This window comes from Pholis gunnellus, assembly GCF_910591455.1.
Source record: "Pholis gunnellus genome assembly, chromosome: 21".
Lineage (NCBI taxonomy): Eukaryota > Metazoa > Chordata > Actinopteri > Perciformes > Pholidae > Pholis > Pholis gunnellus.
Window position 1 is genome coordinate 11,493,716 of NC_136548.1, and position 16,835 is coordinate 11,510,550.

The following is a 16,835-nucleotide window of genomic DNA, read 5'->3' on the forward strand; positions in this document are numbered from 1 at the left end:
AACAGAAATATGTGGCTTATTGTAAGGAAATGACATCTGGTGGATGTAAATTGTACTACAACCATGGACACCATGCAGGGTGGTAACATCCTTCCTATTTAACCATTATCACATATATACACCTATAAAATCACATATGTTTGTTGTCCAGTCATTGTGAATCATATTAATAATAATTCTAAGTTAGCTTGTTCTGTACATAACCACAGGTTTGCACCTTGGTTGAAGGGGGCAGCATGTCACCATAATTGATGTGTGTATAAATCAGATCCGCCTTTCTTCCCAAATGCAAAGGAAAACGAAGAGGGGAAGTAAAGAGGTGAGGAAGTCAAAATGTCGCCGGCAGAAAAATGTGTGACGACCACTCTGACTAGCTTAAATTGGCTTCAGGCAGTATTCTTGCCAATTAAAAATCTTTATTTTTAATCAACGTGGTAGAGCCATTTATAGCCTGTGAAAAAAGTTCTGTCAGTATTTGGCCAACAGAGAATCTAAATAAATAAGTGGGAAAGCACCCATTTTTATTACAAACAACAACCAGATGTATGTTTAGTGAAATAAACCTTAATCGTTCTCTTGAAACATTTAAATATTAGGCTATTATCGGTCCGTGTTTCATTTTCCAACACATTTATTGAGTAATTATTCAGATCAAATAAAAAGGCATTTTATATCTAGTGCACGCTGCAGTGTTCAGACTCGTCTTTACAGCTAGTGTCCACTAGTGGGCAGTGTATACTAATGCAAAACTCGAATAGACTTGATTACAGATCATGCTTTCTTTATATTAAGCCTATTGTTTATTTGCACAGCACAATAAAAACACTTCTTAATTCAGAGGTTCAGACAATACAACCTATATTTATTCACTGACAAATACACTTGTATTCACTACTAAATGCATGGCAACACATTGACATGTGTTGGTATACTATAAGTAGCATAATTACAGTACATTGTTTGTATTCCACTTTTACCATGAAGCGACTTCTCAACTATAGAGGCCTATAATAAAAACAGTGGGGACTGTTTAAAAAAACCTATTGGTTGTTGTTTTTATTGCCCAAAGGAAATAAAAAATGCAAGGAACATTTATTTTCGTATTGCGGACATTAAGGAGTTAAAATGAAGCTATTATAATGTTATGATATATGTTTATTACTGTATATACAACTTTTAAACACATACCAGAGTGCACAACAACATGCCAGCTGGTATGTCACATGTATGATGCTCAGACCCTCCACCAAAATACAACCTCTAACTCACAGCTTTTTGGATGCTGCGCTTTTCCCGCCCACTACACTTAATAGTATGATGATGAGAGCCGTGGATGCGGGAGTAGGGGAGGGGTGGCGTTAAGACATTTTACTCTATTTGGAGTTGTGTCGATTGCAGATGAAGAACGTTTTTTCTTGTGTTCTTGTACTTCCACCGCAGCTCGTTGGCAGGCTCCGTCCTCACAGAGAGCGCGCACCAGGATGGGTGCTCTCCCGGCGCGAGGGATATTATGGATGTGTGTTTTGATGTCTACTGGAATAACAGGAGTGTGCGGTGGGTTCTCACTTTGGGTTACTGCTGTTGTTGTTTTCATGTTGTTGTTTTTTGCCCGTGTAGCCAAGAATGTGTTGTAGAGGAAAGACCCATGAGACAAGTTTTCAACTCTACTGAGACTCAACTTGTTTCTATACCGGGAGAGAATATGCATGTCCTAGTCAGATGTCCACTTTAAGGTGTCAGGGCTGTTGTTCTAAATTTGGCATGCTTATTTTGAGGATTAATTTGGCTTGTTATGACACTGAGGGAATGGTCAAAGACGGATCATATGTGTAGAATTAATCATTTTTTACATTATATCCAACACCCGAAAACTTCTCAGATGGGTTTTATTGAACCAAAATGTTATGAAATGGAGGTTTAACGATTTCATTTTCTTAAACAAACTCTCTATGTTTGTCTTGTTCTCTCTGGCCTTCATGTTTTTACTGAGACATAAACCTAAACTTACTTTGCCACATCAAAACGTCAACCTTCTTATAGAATTATTCACAAATAAGTACAACAGGTAACCCCCATATAAGGCGAACATTAAAGAATTGCTGTATATGTTGGAAAACCTAACCCAGCTTTTGGTTACAGGTTCAATTGTCTGCACCTCCAGAGGGGCCAGCACATGCAAGCAATGTCTGGCTGTGCACCCCAGCTGTGCGTGGTGCTTCCAGGAGGTGGGTTTCTTTTTTCCACTTCATTTCTTTCAAGCAATGAGCCTTCTGCCGGCCGGGCTGGTGCAGGGTGGTACAGAGCTCCTTTTAGGCCACGTTATCTGGTTTAGAAGATTTTAACTGAGAACATCAAATAGGTTCAGGTGAAAACAAATGTCTCTTTAAAGTCAAATCTACCCTATACACCTTGAGTTATCTATAATCTGTTTGGGGTTTTTATTTGATTCCTGGCACTTAAGACACAATGACTGAACTCGTGTGACTGCATGCGGATATCGTCATATGTTCTGGTTTAAACTAATGAGTGCAATGATTTCATATCGGAAAACTTGGAGTCAACATACTCAACCTACTCAAAGTTTTCCCAAAGTGACTTCGGCCTGAGCACTCTGGTTTATTGCTGAGACTTCTTTATATTCAGAATCACCGGCTGAACTATCAGACTGTGTTCAGATAGGATGGGCATTTAAATTTCATGTGGAATTTTGCCTTTTAAGTCCGGAGTTTGTTGGAGAGATGTTGGAGTGCTTCTTCACTCCAGGAGATTTGTTTTATAGACACATATTGTTGGGCTTTTTCAGGACTGGCCCATTACAGTTTAAATGAATCCAATATGCCCATTTTATCTTAACAGCTTCATTACAGATGAGAATTCTTTAAATAAATGACTATTTGATTCCATTCCTAACACATTAAAATGCTTCCAAAGCAGCGAGGAGGTTGCTGGAAACGGCTTTTCTGGATAATATGTAAATTCCTCTTCTGCCAGGACTTTGGCCAGGGGGTTGCTAGTTCCTCCCGCTGTGATCTGAAGAGTAACCTGGTGGCAGCGGGCTGTGCTCCGTCAGCTCTGGAGTCTCCGACCAGCAAACTGCAGGTGATTGAGGACCGGCCCCTCAGCAAGAAGGCAGCGGGGGCCACGCAAGACGTCACCCAGATAAAGCCCCAGAAACTGCACATCACCCTCAGGCCAGGTAGGGTTTACCATCTGAGTTCGTGGGTCTTGTGTCTGACATACTGAAACAGAGATTTAGAGGGGAGTTACATACAATAGAAGTTACGAGTAACATCACGCATTTCTGTGTAAAAAATGGTGTTTCTGTATCCCACTTCCAAGATGATGCCAAGCGCTTCACAGTGAAGGTGCGTCAGGTGGAGGACTACCCTGTGGATCTCTACTACCTCATGGATCTCTCCTACTCTATGAACGATGATCTCTTCCGCCTCAGGACGCTGGGCAAAGGCCTGGCCGAGGCCATGAACCGCACCACCAGCAACCTCCGCATGGGCTTTGGGGCCTTTGTGGACAAGCCGATCTCGCCTTACATGTACATCTCCCCCAAAGAGGCTGTGAAGAACCCCTGCTACAGGTAAAAGACACGTTTTTCAAGAGCTTCATGCGTTATTAAACCAGCTTGGACAAAACAGTGGGCCTCCTTCACCTGTTTCCTTGTCTGAATATAAGTACCTAAACTGAATCCAGATCTCTTTGTAAAGGAACGTTTATTTTAGTGGCTAACAATGTGTTACCTTCTTAATAGGTACCTACTGGTGCTGATTTCAGCGGTTGTTTATGCCTCCATGTGGGAATAGCTTCATTATGCAGATGACGTCATTTTTGTTAGGACACTTAAACACAGCGTTGCAAACACACTCAGAGTCACAGCACTTGTTAAAGGCTTCCAGTGGCTCCCTAGTGCTCGGTCAGCTCCTCTGAATCAACCGCGGCTGATCTGCCCAGAGAGTAAGAACATCCCAATGCAAAGAGCCGTGACTCCAGCCAAAGGCTCCTCGGAGGTTGTTTTGGTGGTTTACGGTCTCTTGGGGGTCATATACTCAAACACTTTACACACAGTCTGCCGAGCTCCAGCCTCCAGGAATGTTTGGATAAAAGATAAGACGAGTGGAGAATTAAATATGGAGAGAAAGAGGGGTCCACTTTTTGACCAAATGCACATTTTTGAGAAACTAACATCTCTTCAGAACAGAAACATTTACTGATGAACAGGAGAATTTACTTTAAAGTCTGTAGAGATGGTAACGTTGGTCTGCGAGTCAGTCCATAACTTTGGTCCAGACTGAAATAGCTTAACAACTATTTGGATGGATTGAAATGTTGTACAGACATTCATGGTCCCTAGGGGATAACCCTTAACAACTTTGGTGAGCCTCTGACATTTCTTCTAGCGCTATCATGAAGTCGACATTTGATGTTTTGAGTAAAATGTATATATTGAATATCTATGAGCTGTACTTTGAGTTAAGTGCTAATATGCCAATAATACGTAGAGCCTCAAAGAGCTTCGAGCACGGCTGCAGACTCTTAAGTCTTGTTCTTATTAAAGGTCATATTAGGAAGATTGAAGTGAAAAACTGTAAAATAAAGAGCTGTCATGTTAAGACATCACCTGGGATGTAACTTACATATATGACACAAAAGACTTCTACAAAATTAAATTGGAAAATGAAACTTATTTATGTAGCTTACATTTAAATATTTATTTTAAGCATATAAATCCAATTAACCTGATTGTTTGATATAACAGCTGACCCCTCAACAAAGTATATTATCAGTAATTAGACAGCTCTTGATCCTTTGTAGAGGTCACATTTTTTTACAATGGTATATATAAACAGACATTCAGATGCATGAGCAAGCTGCCAGCAGCTCGGCTCAACCCTGATCACTGGATCTCTGTTTCACTGACAGCATTAACACCACCTGCCTGCCTCAGTTTGGCTACAAACACGTTCTGTCCCTGACGGAGGAGGTGGGCCGCTTCACAGAGGAAGTGAAGAAGCAGATGGTGTCCAGGAACCGAGATGCCCCGGAGGGAGGCTTTGATGCCATCATCCAGGCTGCTGTGTGCAAGGTGGAGAAACTCACTCACTTTCTCACAAACATAACTCTGATTTTGTTTTACAATCTTTGTCTCTTTTAACACACAAACATTTCCAAAAGACGAAGAAGTAGCTGATACAATTAAAACAGAAGTTAATCATAAAGAGCTTTGCTGCTTTAGATGAAAGTCCACCAACAAATGAAATCCCTCATCCAAAAGTTGAATTAAATAGTTTGAGCTTCCTTCCTTTTTGCTGTTTGGTGGTTTGATGGGAGCTAGGAGGAGATCGGCTGGCGCCCCGGTGCTTCCCACCTTCTGATCTTCACCTCGGACGCAAAGACTCACGTGGCTCTGGATGGTCGTCTGGCTGGAATCGTGCAGCCCAACGACGGGCAGTGCCACCTCAACTCTGACAATATGTACAGCATGTCTACCACCATGGTTAGTGTGTACTGTAAGTGTGTGTTCGGTGCACAGACAGTATGATAGAGAATCAGAGCCAATGGAACCCTTTGTTTGAATGAGTAAAGGATTAAAGGGAACATTTCAGTGTTTATGTGTGCAAGCGCTAACCACACCGTCCTGTTTGGTCCCACAGGATTACCCATCTTTAGCTCTGATCACAGAGAAGATGTCGGAGAACAACATCAATCTCATCTTTGCTGTCACCAACCCTGTGGTTCCTCTGTACCAGGTCAGAGCAGATCCAGCACTTTACTCATCAAAAATGTAAACTAAGCAAACATTTTAAAACTGAAACTGAGAGGATGGCATCCCCCACTCGGTAATCATCTCATCTTGAACATAATGTAGTTCAAGTCTTCAAAACCTCACTGGTTTTAAACTGAGATTCTTGGATCCTGCATGAATGGAAACTCAAAATGAATCACTATAATACGCTGTTCAGACACGGCAAAGTTACAAACTCAGTTTTTCCCAAATTGGAAACACTCACCTAGTGAGAATTAGAGGAAATAAATTCATAAATATAGTCATTGTTCATAAAGGAAAACGAATTCAAGAACATTGGCTGTGGCATGAGTTAGGGTGTGACACACTTTTTTAGGGCGTTTGCTGTCAACGGTAAAGGTTTGGGACAACTCTCACAACTATCTCATACCATGAAACCAATGCAACCAGTGTGACATAATGGATGAGTAACTGCTGCACGCATCCCTGTTTGTACTTTCTGCCTGCTTTGCTTTTGAACTGGGTAACAAAGAAAAAACTGGGAACATTTTTGACATTTTCCCACAAAAAGGCTTCTATCTACGTACGTATTTGTAACTGAAGAAACATCAATTATTGGTAATGGTTTATTGATAGTTTCCCTGACTGTGTAGAATGGCAACTGTCTGACAGTCTGTTTGTCTTTCTGTCTTACAGAACTACAGTGAGCTGATTCCTGGCACCACAGTAGGAACACTGTCCAACGACTCGGGCAATGTTATCCAGCTCATACTGAAGGCCTATGCTGTAGGTCACACACACACACCCCACACACACACACACACACTTTAGACTAGACAGTGTTTCAGGCGATGACATGTGTTTGCTGACACAAACCCACAGTGTCTGAGTCATAGATGTGGTCGGGCCAAAGTCTAAGGAGGTGTGAAAATGACCAAATGTGGGAGACGCCTGGCTGTGTTTCATTGTTTATGTTTTATTTGGGTTTATTATGCAAAGAACAAGTTTATTGAATGAAAATGTATTTTAGGTTCAATCCTTGCCGTAACTTTGATGTACATGTATGCACTTCTACGTCTCTACACCCAAATTAATGTATAGGCTTACTATTAGAGCAGGAGATTAAGTGATGTGCACACAGACGAGGAGAAGAAAAAAGTATTAAGACCTAACATTCGTTTATGGCCTCGAGATGCAAGCCGATATACTCATCCTTCCATGTGTATGTGTTTCCCTCTGTTTTCCTTCATCGGTGTTGCCAGAAAATCCGTTCCAAGGTGGAGCTGGAGCTTCAAGGCGTCCCGGAGGAGCTGTCCCTGTCCTTCAACGCCACCTGTCTGAACGGAGAGCTCATCCCTGGCTTCAAATCCTGCTCAGGGCTCAAGATAGGAGACACGGTCAGTCCATGCCCCGCCCCATTTTTGGGCGTGTAACCCCTTTAAAGTGAGGTAATGTGTACTTTAGATAAAATGGTTTGCATAATGAAATAGCTGTAATAATGGCATCGCCTTGAGCAGATGCAATGCTTGTTTTAAGAAAAAAGGATGCAATAGACGAGATGGGTTACGACATTTGCACAGTATGATAACAGTATTATCAACTCTCATACAAACTTGTTCACCCCCATTCCAACATGTCCTATCTGTAGTAGACATAATCATGTCTTGATTTCAAAAATAACATTAGTTAGTTCCATATACTATTTTTCACCTTCTTTATTTGCCTCTTTCCATTTCCCTTCTGGCTGACATCTACACGTCTTTAAAGTAGGATCTTCCCTATTTCCTTATGATGTCAAAGCAGATGATGGAAAAAGTGTATCAGCATTGTCTCTGAGCTTGTCTTCCTGAAATTGTTTTTTCTTCTTTTGCCAACTCTGCCTAAAGAGTTCTCCTCGTTCCCTTTTTATTTTTTGCATTTCTTCTTTATCGCAGCTTCTTTGGCTCTAGTCCTTTTTCTCTCTTCACTCCAGGTGACGATTTTTTGGCCTCCACACATTTCTTTCTCTCTGCCTCAGCCCCTCTTATTTTTGCCATATATGGCTGTCTCTCCAGATGTAGTAACTGCCTACTTTTGGACATTTACCAGATTTGGATGCAGCGCTCTATGAACAATTACTTTGACGAAATAAATATGGAGGCATTCCCTGTGTCAGGTCTTTGTGCTGTTTTCACCGACAATGATTAGACAATGCTCACAATTTGAGCGGCTATTAAATGAATAATAATTAAAGTGTTGTTACATTTGATATAATCCACTATAAAGCATGATTGGTTTTACCAAACGTGGTTGCAGAAAAAAATAGACAGGGCTCTAAACATGTTTGAACCAAATACTTTTCTCACCCAAAATGTACCAAGTTACAACTCACTCCGTCCTCTCATCCAGGTCTCTTTCAGCGTGGAGGCCAGAGCTCGAGGTTGCCCTAAACAGAAGAAGAAAACCTTCATCATTAAGCCGGTGGGCTTCAAGGATTCCCTCTCCATCACCGTCAACTTTGAGTGCGACTGCAAGTGCCAGACCAAGGCCGAGCCCAATAGCCCCAAATGTAACCACGGCAATGGCACCTACGAGTGTGGCATCTGCCTGTGCGACCCGGGTCGCTTAGGGCCCCACTGCGAGTGTGCAGAGGGTGACTACAACCCCACGGAGCAGGACCGCTGCAGCGGACCCGCAGGCTCTGGAGGATCTCAGTCTGCCATCTGCAGCGGCCGTGGTGACTGTGTGTGCGGCCAGTGTGTGTGTCACAGCAGTGACTTTGGAAAAGTCTGGGGAAAGCTGTGTGAGTGTGATGACTTCAACTGCCTGCGCTACAAGGGGGAACTGTGTTCAGGTGAGATCTTATGAGCTTCTTTTATAATTAACTGAGCCTGAGCATCTCAAGTGGAATCATAGGCTGATAGGGCTGAAACAATAAGATGATTAGACAGGTGACAGAAACTGAATTGACAACTAGGGCTGCAACTAATAATTATTTTTCATTATTGATCAATCGGACGTTTTTGATTAATTCATTGTATTGTCTACAAAATGTAAAGAAAAGTGCAACATTCTGGAAAATGTACTCATTCATATTATGAGTTTGATTAAAATAGATATAACTCTCCAGTCTGAGAGTCAAACAGGCTGGAGTCAAACAGGCTGGAGCCAGCGGCCGATTAGCTTAGCTTACAATTATGACTGCAACCACGGAAAACAGATAGCCTGGCTTTGTCTAAAGGCAACAAAATATGCCTATAACACCTCCAAAACACACTTATTAACACATTATAGCTTGTTTATTTAATCAAATACCCTTTTTTGATGGGAGGTTATATGCTGGACTATTGTTTTGACCAGGTGCGGTGACTTATTGGTGTTTCCCCGTTAAGTTAAGCTAAGCTAAGCTACGCTAAGTAAACTAACCTGCTCCTTGGTGTATATTCATATTTAACAGACAGACAAGAGGGCGGTATGGATCTTCTCATCTATCTCTTTTGCAAGAAAGCCAATAAGCGTATTTCCCAAAATGTTAAACTATCCCTTTAACATTATTTTTACATCGCACACGACGCAATCTGGGTACAAATGTGGCGGAGGTTAAAATGGCCCACTGACATTCATGAACATTGTGTGTCTCTGTGGTGGAGTTTCAGAGAATGCGTGCACCTTGGCCGTCGGGGGAGGCAGTCACCGTTCACCACACTGACTTGCCACCCACCTCATCTGGGAAGAATTACATACAATAACAACTCTCCCCTCTGCCCGGGACATGGGCTCCATTCACAATAAACACATGGTGTGGTGTGTGCACCGTGTGTGAGTGTAAGCTCAGGTTGTATGTTTGTGTCAGCCAGGCAGAGCTTTTGTGTGAGTTTGACTGGATTCATGCACAAAATAAATCTTTTTTTAAGTTTAACGGTAGCTCTCTCCGGTCAGAGGGGACTCTCACTATTCTGAAAGTTTCTCCGCCGCGGTTGAGCTTTTTCAAACAGATAAGCTAACTGGCTACTTTCTTGCAGGTCGCTTCATCTTTAAACCCGGTATCGGTCTTCTCATCTTACTCTCAAAAAGGAACAGAATAAGTGTACTTCTGTAAATGCCAAACTACTATTGTAAGGATGGCAGGATTTAAGTGTCGGAGGAAGACAGGAGACACAAAGAATAGCAAGAAAAGGACAAAAGGAATAGAGATCAGGGAGTCAAAATGAACAGGCCTCTCTCTCATTGAGCCAATGACTCTTATTGATATGTAAAATACATGAGCTGGCATTGATATATTACTCAGGGGATATTTAAAATGTGTTAATTGCAGAAGTTTTGGCCCATACTGCCTTGATTCATCACATCATCAGATCTCATATATCACTCAAACCCTCCCCTCTGCTGCTCTCACACAGAAATGTTTTTTTTTGTATTCCCCAAAGCCCCTGGATTAACATGAAAATACCTTTCTGCTTACTCATTGGCCGGTGTGGTGTAATGGGGCTAAAAATAAACCCATGTTTGGTCAGAAAAGGGCTAAGTGGGAGGGAACTGGAAATGTTCTGTGTGTAAAACATGGTCTGCTTTTGTCATGAAATACCTTTTTCAATGCGAGGACCATGGTCCATGTTCTTCCCCCACAGAATGGTCTAATTAAAAGCCAGCGGTCCTGTGGTCAAGTGGTAATGGCAGTTTGCTCATTGATCATTCTTTATACAGTCAGACTGTTCCAAGTGGCTTACTGTCTCATTGTTTATCTGCGCTTTGTTTTGCAGTGATAGGCCACAATGTTTTCTGCATTGTCACTCTCTTGCATGCACACATCACACATACAAGGAAAAACAACAAACCAATGCACACAAATACACTCACACACACTGAATCATGCATCCAAATATAAAAGCCTCCCAGACACCACAGACACACAATTAAATGGGTTTTAGGACTCTAACATGACTTATCGCTTCTGCTTTCCAGTGGTCGGGATCAAAATTCAAGAGCTCTAGAATTATAGAGCTACGAAATGTCTTAGCAGGACATATGACTAATTTTGGAATTGAAAAAAATTGGTTGTTGAATTAAGGGTTTAAAGGCAAAGCAAAGGTAGATATTGCTCAAGATAGAGAGGAACCATGTCATTTCTCAAATAAAGTTAAAACACGTCATTGCAACAGGAAAATACAGATATGTATGACACAGGCTTGCGGTATATTCACTCATAAGCCTTTAACAAGTCATGGCCAGGCATTGCAAACTCATAATGACCAGCCAATTATTGTTCAAACCCACAAAGCTTCTGGTGGACTTCCCAAAATTCCCACGCGTGTCAGTCAGGCTGAATTTTAGAGAAATATGTATCAAATAGTGCATCAATTTCTATTTTATGGAATGACGAAGCCATAGACACATGGAACTCATATTAGCCGATCAAACGTAGGTTGTTTAAAACAAATGATGCACAACAACTGAAATTACATTCACCAAGCACTCCCGCCCCTTTCCTCCCTCTTTCCTCCCTCTTTCCCAACTCCAACTACACCCTGGTTGTCACACAGAATTTAATTTGGTCACATTATCCTCTTCTCCTTTATTGTTTATTCACTTCCTCTTTCGCTGTTTATTTCATATGCCACCCTTCGGTGTGTGGAAATGGAAATCAAACCAGTAAACAATGTTATAGTAGCTCCTGTATCCTTTCCTCCCTCCTAGGACACGGTGTCTGTAACTGTGGCTTTTGCCAGTGTGCCCCAGACTGGCAGGGTGAGAACTGTAACTGCTCCAGACGCACTGACACCTGCATGTCCAACCTGGGCTTGTTGTGCAGCGGTAGGGGCCAGTGTGTGTGCGGGGCCTGTGAGTGCACCCAGCCCGGTGCCTACGGAGCCACATGTGACAAGTGCCCCACCTGCCAGGACGCCTGCACCATGAAGAAGTGAGTCTGAACACGTAGTTATAATGTTCGGTGTCCAGAAAGCTGTTTGAAATGAGCTGATGGACCGATGGATGTATATTTTTCTTCTAAAAGGGAGTGTGTGGAGTGTAAGCACTTCAAGAGGGGCAAGCTGTTTGACGACAACACCTGCTCTCGAATCTGCAAGGATGAGATAGTGCTTGTGGATGAAATAGGTGAGAAAAACAGTACACTTAATGATGGTAAAAATGCCTTTTGATTGATTATGTCAATGAAAAATGGTCCAAAGTGAGCTTATAAAGTTCATGAAAGTTTCTTTGTAGACAAAACTCAGTTTACGGCGTTCAAACACAACCAAAAACATCTGTATTACGCTGCTTTTTAAGATGTTGTCATGACTAACTGATGAACCATTTTCTCTTAATTTTCCACGCAGTGCTCCATGATACAAATGCTGTGAACTGCACATACAAAGATGAGGATGATTGCGTGGAGCGTTTCCAATATTATGAGGACGCCAGTGGCAAGTCCATCTTGTTTGTCGTCGAAGAGCCCGGTAAGAGAGGAACATACTGTAGGCCTACATGCATACCTCACCTAACAAGCACATATTTTAAGCACTAATCAATATTTTTGATTAGAAAATGTATTATCTTTCATAACCAAATGGCATACAGACAAAGTTGCAACTAGCTGGTGAGCTCAGTGGATCATTTAGCAGCTGCAGTAATGAGACAGATATTTGCCCTCAGGAGATGTTGAGGACCAAACCCAGAGCTTTTACTCTGGTGGCTACGAACACCACTCCGAATGAATGCTCATGCTGTTCTATGTGTCTGCTGGATGTGTAATCAGGCAATTGTTTGTTAGCTGTAACAATTTTATGCAAAGCTTATTTGTCAATGTTGTGTTTACAGGTTGTTCCACTGCCCCGTGGCCAGAAATAATCTATCAATACTGCTCTGAGAACAGTAACTTATTAATATGGCAGAGTTGATATGTGGAAATGGATGAAGGTATAGTCACAATGACAGATAGACAGTAAATCCCAGTGCTGGACAGGTAAAATCTACAACCACAAATGCAACACCAGCCAAACAAGCAAACTTCCTTGCTTTGTGGAATCAGTGTTTCAAGTTGTCACTTCCCCGCTGCCTGCCCTTCATCTGCTTGTTAAGTGGCCAAATAGAAAGAGCGTGGGGCGGTAAAACAGCCTTTAATGGCCACCAGTGCCCGCAGAGAAAGTCTGCCCCTGGGTCTGCCTTTAATGAATGTGTGTGTTTAATTTAGGCGCAACTGGGTAGCAGAGAAGTACACCAAAATTTGCCTTGAACACAGCGCACCCCGCTGTGTCAAAGAGGGTCGTAAACAGCTGCCCAGCTCCTCTTGGAACCCGCTGACTCTACATATCCTCCAGAGGAAATCATGAGAGGGAGAGAGAGGAGACTAAGTAAGCAAAAGAAACGGAGAAAGAACATTCTTAAAAAGAAACATGAAGTTGTGTTACAAAGGAGAAGAAGAAGAGAAAAGGGGAAGATGGGAAACAGACACCCTTCAAAGTTGACTAAGCCTTTTTTTAAATTTAGAAGTAATGTTACAGAAATAATATTGTAGCACCAATCTGACTTGATTTACATATAATCCATAATGTTGGCGGCTTTAGGGATCAAAAGGGTCAGTTGAAGAGCAGGAAATAGAGGAATGAGGAGTAAAGCTTTGATGTCAGCTGTAAAATTTCACCTTGGTTGCCCCACTACGTTACCCAACACTAATAAGCACATACGTGTGTACTACAGGGATCACACACACAGACAAATGCTTAGATATTCAGACAAACATGCAGTCTGGCAAACAAACAAGTACGTTCATTTGGACCAGATGTAACTGATGACTAGAAGTAAAAAGACATGTTTTGAAACAATGAGGAAACTAAATTGCTTCCATGTGAACACAAATATTTGTTAATAACTGTGCAACATTCAAAATGAAAGCAGCTATAATTAATATTTCTATATTGACAATGGATCAGAAGACTACTTGTATGTGAAAGAGAATTATCCCAGAGTTTAATTGCAACTGACAGCATGTTGTTTGGTTTTCCCGACCCACAACTTAAAGTCCCGGTGAAATGGAAGCTGGAGCGTCTTTAGCCTCGGTATTGTGACATATTCCACAATGAAGGGGAATATTTGAGCAGTTGTAAGAAGGATTTGAATCAAAATCCTTTTCATTTGATTGGACTACTAAAATGTTGGTGTATAGTGCGATACTGAGCTGCAAAGCTGCCGTGTGGCTCCACACACACCTCCCCTGGCACTAAAAGTTGCAGATTGATGATTTTATTGGTTGAAACTGGTTGGTAGCAGCTTACTCTTCATATTTTGTTTCACAGGAAGAGAAGATGATTGAATTTAGTTGTTTTTTTCCTGCATATATTGGAGCACAATATGACTGGGGGCATTTCTCATTTCATCTCATCGGGTGCCCAGATAGAAGACTCCAAATGAATCCAAACGGCAACTTGTTGCTAACAAGTTTGAGATATCAATTTAAAGATGATGATAGGCCAGCTTGGTTCTGCTGCCCCCAAGTGGCCAAAATATCAGTAATTACAGTCCAGACATTTTTAGTGAAAAAAATGTGGGACAACTGAGTCCACTTCAAACCAGTAAGAAGAGGACAGACAAAACATCTGAAATAATCAAAATCACTTATAATACGATGCTGTCTGAGAAAATATGTTTTCAGGGCCTTTAAAACACAGGTTATAATCTTGATCTTCATTCTCCTATAGCCTCACAAATCCAGCTTAATGTCCCCATCCAGGTTTTTGCAAAATGATTTAAGTTTAAAAAACATCCATTGATAATTAATTAAACCTGGAAACTAGGGGCCAAACCAATCAGAGTAACTAATGAGAGTGTTTAGATGATGATGTGGCTTGTTTCCTCTTAACAAATCTATTTAAACTAGATGTTGGAGACACTAGGTTTATTCAGAAAAATGTTGGGTGATTAATTGAGGAGAAAGTTTTCCCGGAACAGCTAATGATGGGAAAAAGGACGAAGGAGGGCTCAACAATTAATGTCTCATTTCAGTCTTCATGCTGTCAGTCAGCTATTGCACAGCCTTCTTGAAACTCTGCAAATCAAACTCTTGTTGAGTTTTGCCAGACCACAACGAGGGAAGGGAGATTTGTGGCCTGGCTGTGTGTGCTATTTTCCACTTCAGCCCATCCTCCTCTATGTTCTTTGGTATTTAAAATCACCATTGCCTCCATCCCCACTGTTTTGCTTGCCCTATTCTCTGGCTTCACTTGCAGATCTGATAACCTTAAAAAGCATGTTATTTGTGCTAGAAGAAACCACATCTCCGGATTTTATTCCATACACCTACCAGCTTGACATGTGGCAATATGTCTCGTCTCAGAAATTCAAAAGCAAACCTTTGAATCTGAAAATGAATGGCATTCAGAGGAGTAATCCTCTGAAAATCTAATCCATGTGGAAACAGCCTTATGAAATCAGACTTCCGCCTGGCTCCTGGCTTATCTTCTATCTGCACTTTACTCATTCATGTATCTCATCTTTCTTCCAACCAGACTGCCCCAAGGGTCCAGACATTTTAGTTTTGCTCCTGTCGGTGGCAGGAGCCATCTTGTTCCTTGGCTTGGCGGCTCTGCTTATCTGGAAACTTCTGGTCACCATCCACGACAGACGGGAGTTCGCCAAATTTGAGGAAGAACGGGCTCGTGCCAAGTGGGACACGGTCAGTGAATTTAGCATGAGGCTAGTAAATGCTCTGATAACACTGAGATATAAATCAAGGTCCAGTCAATGTTCATTTAGAGTTGCATTTTAAAATATTGCACTGAGATTTTGTTTGAGGCAAAAGAAACTCCTTGGACTCATATATAAAACATGGCATGGCATCTTCACACACTCTCACACACACACAAAAGGCCACACACAGTCTCTCGCGCTAGATTTCTGGAGATGTTTTTTTAATTATTTTGTGGCATGCTGTTTCTCCCAGCAGAACAAAAGACTGCCAACGGAAGGGCTGGCTTTAAATTAGCTAACGCTAATAAGCCTTTACTAGTAACAGGCCTCTTTGTGGCCTCAAAAACACCCAAATCCCATAGACCTGAAACCAAAGAAGCACAGGATTTTGAAGATGCTCACTGAGTAGCGGAATTGAAATCTTAAATCACACATTCATGGTTTTTTTGGGGGATTTTCCTAGAATCCCGAACCACAACAAGAAAAGCATCTCTAATTTATTTTGTGTCTGTGAACTCACCTTAACTTACTGTATGTTTCTTTATGTGTATTTGACTAACAGGGACACAATCCTCTCTACAAAGGAGCCACATCTACCTTCACAAACATCACATACAGAGGAAAAGACTGATGCTACTGAACTGAACGAGGATGGAGAATAGTAGACTTTTACTGTCCTTTTTGGGAAGGCACCGAATCATGTGCAGGCCTCTACTGTCACAAGACAATAATGAATAATTATTTGTGTTTGTAAATATGTAGAAATGATTCTGAGGACACGTTTTATCAGGGATTTGTCATAAACACCCATTTATACTGATAAATAAGATATTGTTTTGATTTTAACTATTGGCAGCAAGATCTGTAGATCACTCTGAATAACTGATCCAGAGAAACCACAGCTATCCACATGACTGGATACCACTGAGGCTTAGTGGGAAAATATATTTAAAAAAGTGACGTGGGTGAACTAATCCTTGAAGTCAGTGGAAGAACACAAGATGTCTTTAATTCAGTCAAGTGCCTTGCTAGAGATATGGTGTGGTTTGGAGTAAACTGTTGATTTACTGAAATGAGTGCAGTTTCTTGTGTGGACTCTGAGAGATGAGTGTTTTCTCCCATGTGCTTCAGAAAATGCAAATATGTCATGTTCAAGTTCTTATGAGGTGAACTTTACAAGCGCATCAGGTGTCCAGTTTTGAGATGGGAAAGACAATAGCATGGCTAAAACATATTGAAACATTTTAGATCTAGAGACAAGATTTTCTCATTTATAACCAAATTCAATGATTTGAAATTACACAATCTATTACAGGAATTTGGAGACACATCTAGATCGTGATCACTTGCTTAAAAATGATTATACTTAGATCTGTGACTAATAAATTATTGTATTGCTTCACCATGACTCACCTACGTGTAC

The 16,835-nt window shown here is 41.4% G+C and overlaps 1 protein-coding gene across 1 annotated transcript; it reads left to right on the forward strand.

Moving 5' to 3' along the window:
• Positions 1-1,481: 1,481 nt before the first annotated feature.
• LOC306712912 (integrin beta-3-like) lies at positions 1,482-16,667 on the forward strand (the record flags this gene model as incomplete). Its single annotated transcript, XM_079182388.1, has 15 exons — positions 1,482-1,554; positions 2,140-2,225; positions 2,992-3,196; positions 3,340-3,592; positions 4,933-5,095; positions 5,345-5,506; positions 5,664-5,759; positions 6,452-6,541; positions 7,018-7,152; positions 8,144-8,588; positions 11,429-11,651; positions 11,745-11,845; positions 12,067-12,186; positions 15,232-15,398; positions 15,975-16,667. 15 exons carry the CDS (start codon positions 1,482-1,484, stop codon positions 16,041-16,043), a joined length of 2,388 nt encoding a protein of 795 aa, XP_079038514.1. The 3' UTR covers positions 16,044-16,667.
• Between the last annotated feature and the right edge of the window lie 168 nt (positions 16,668-16,835).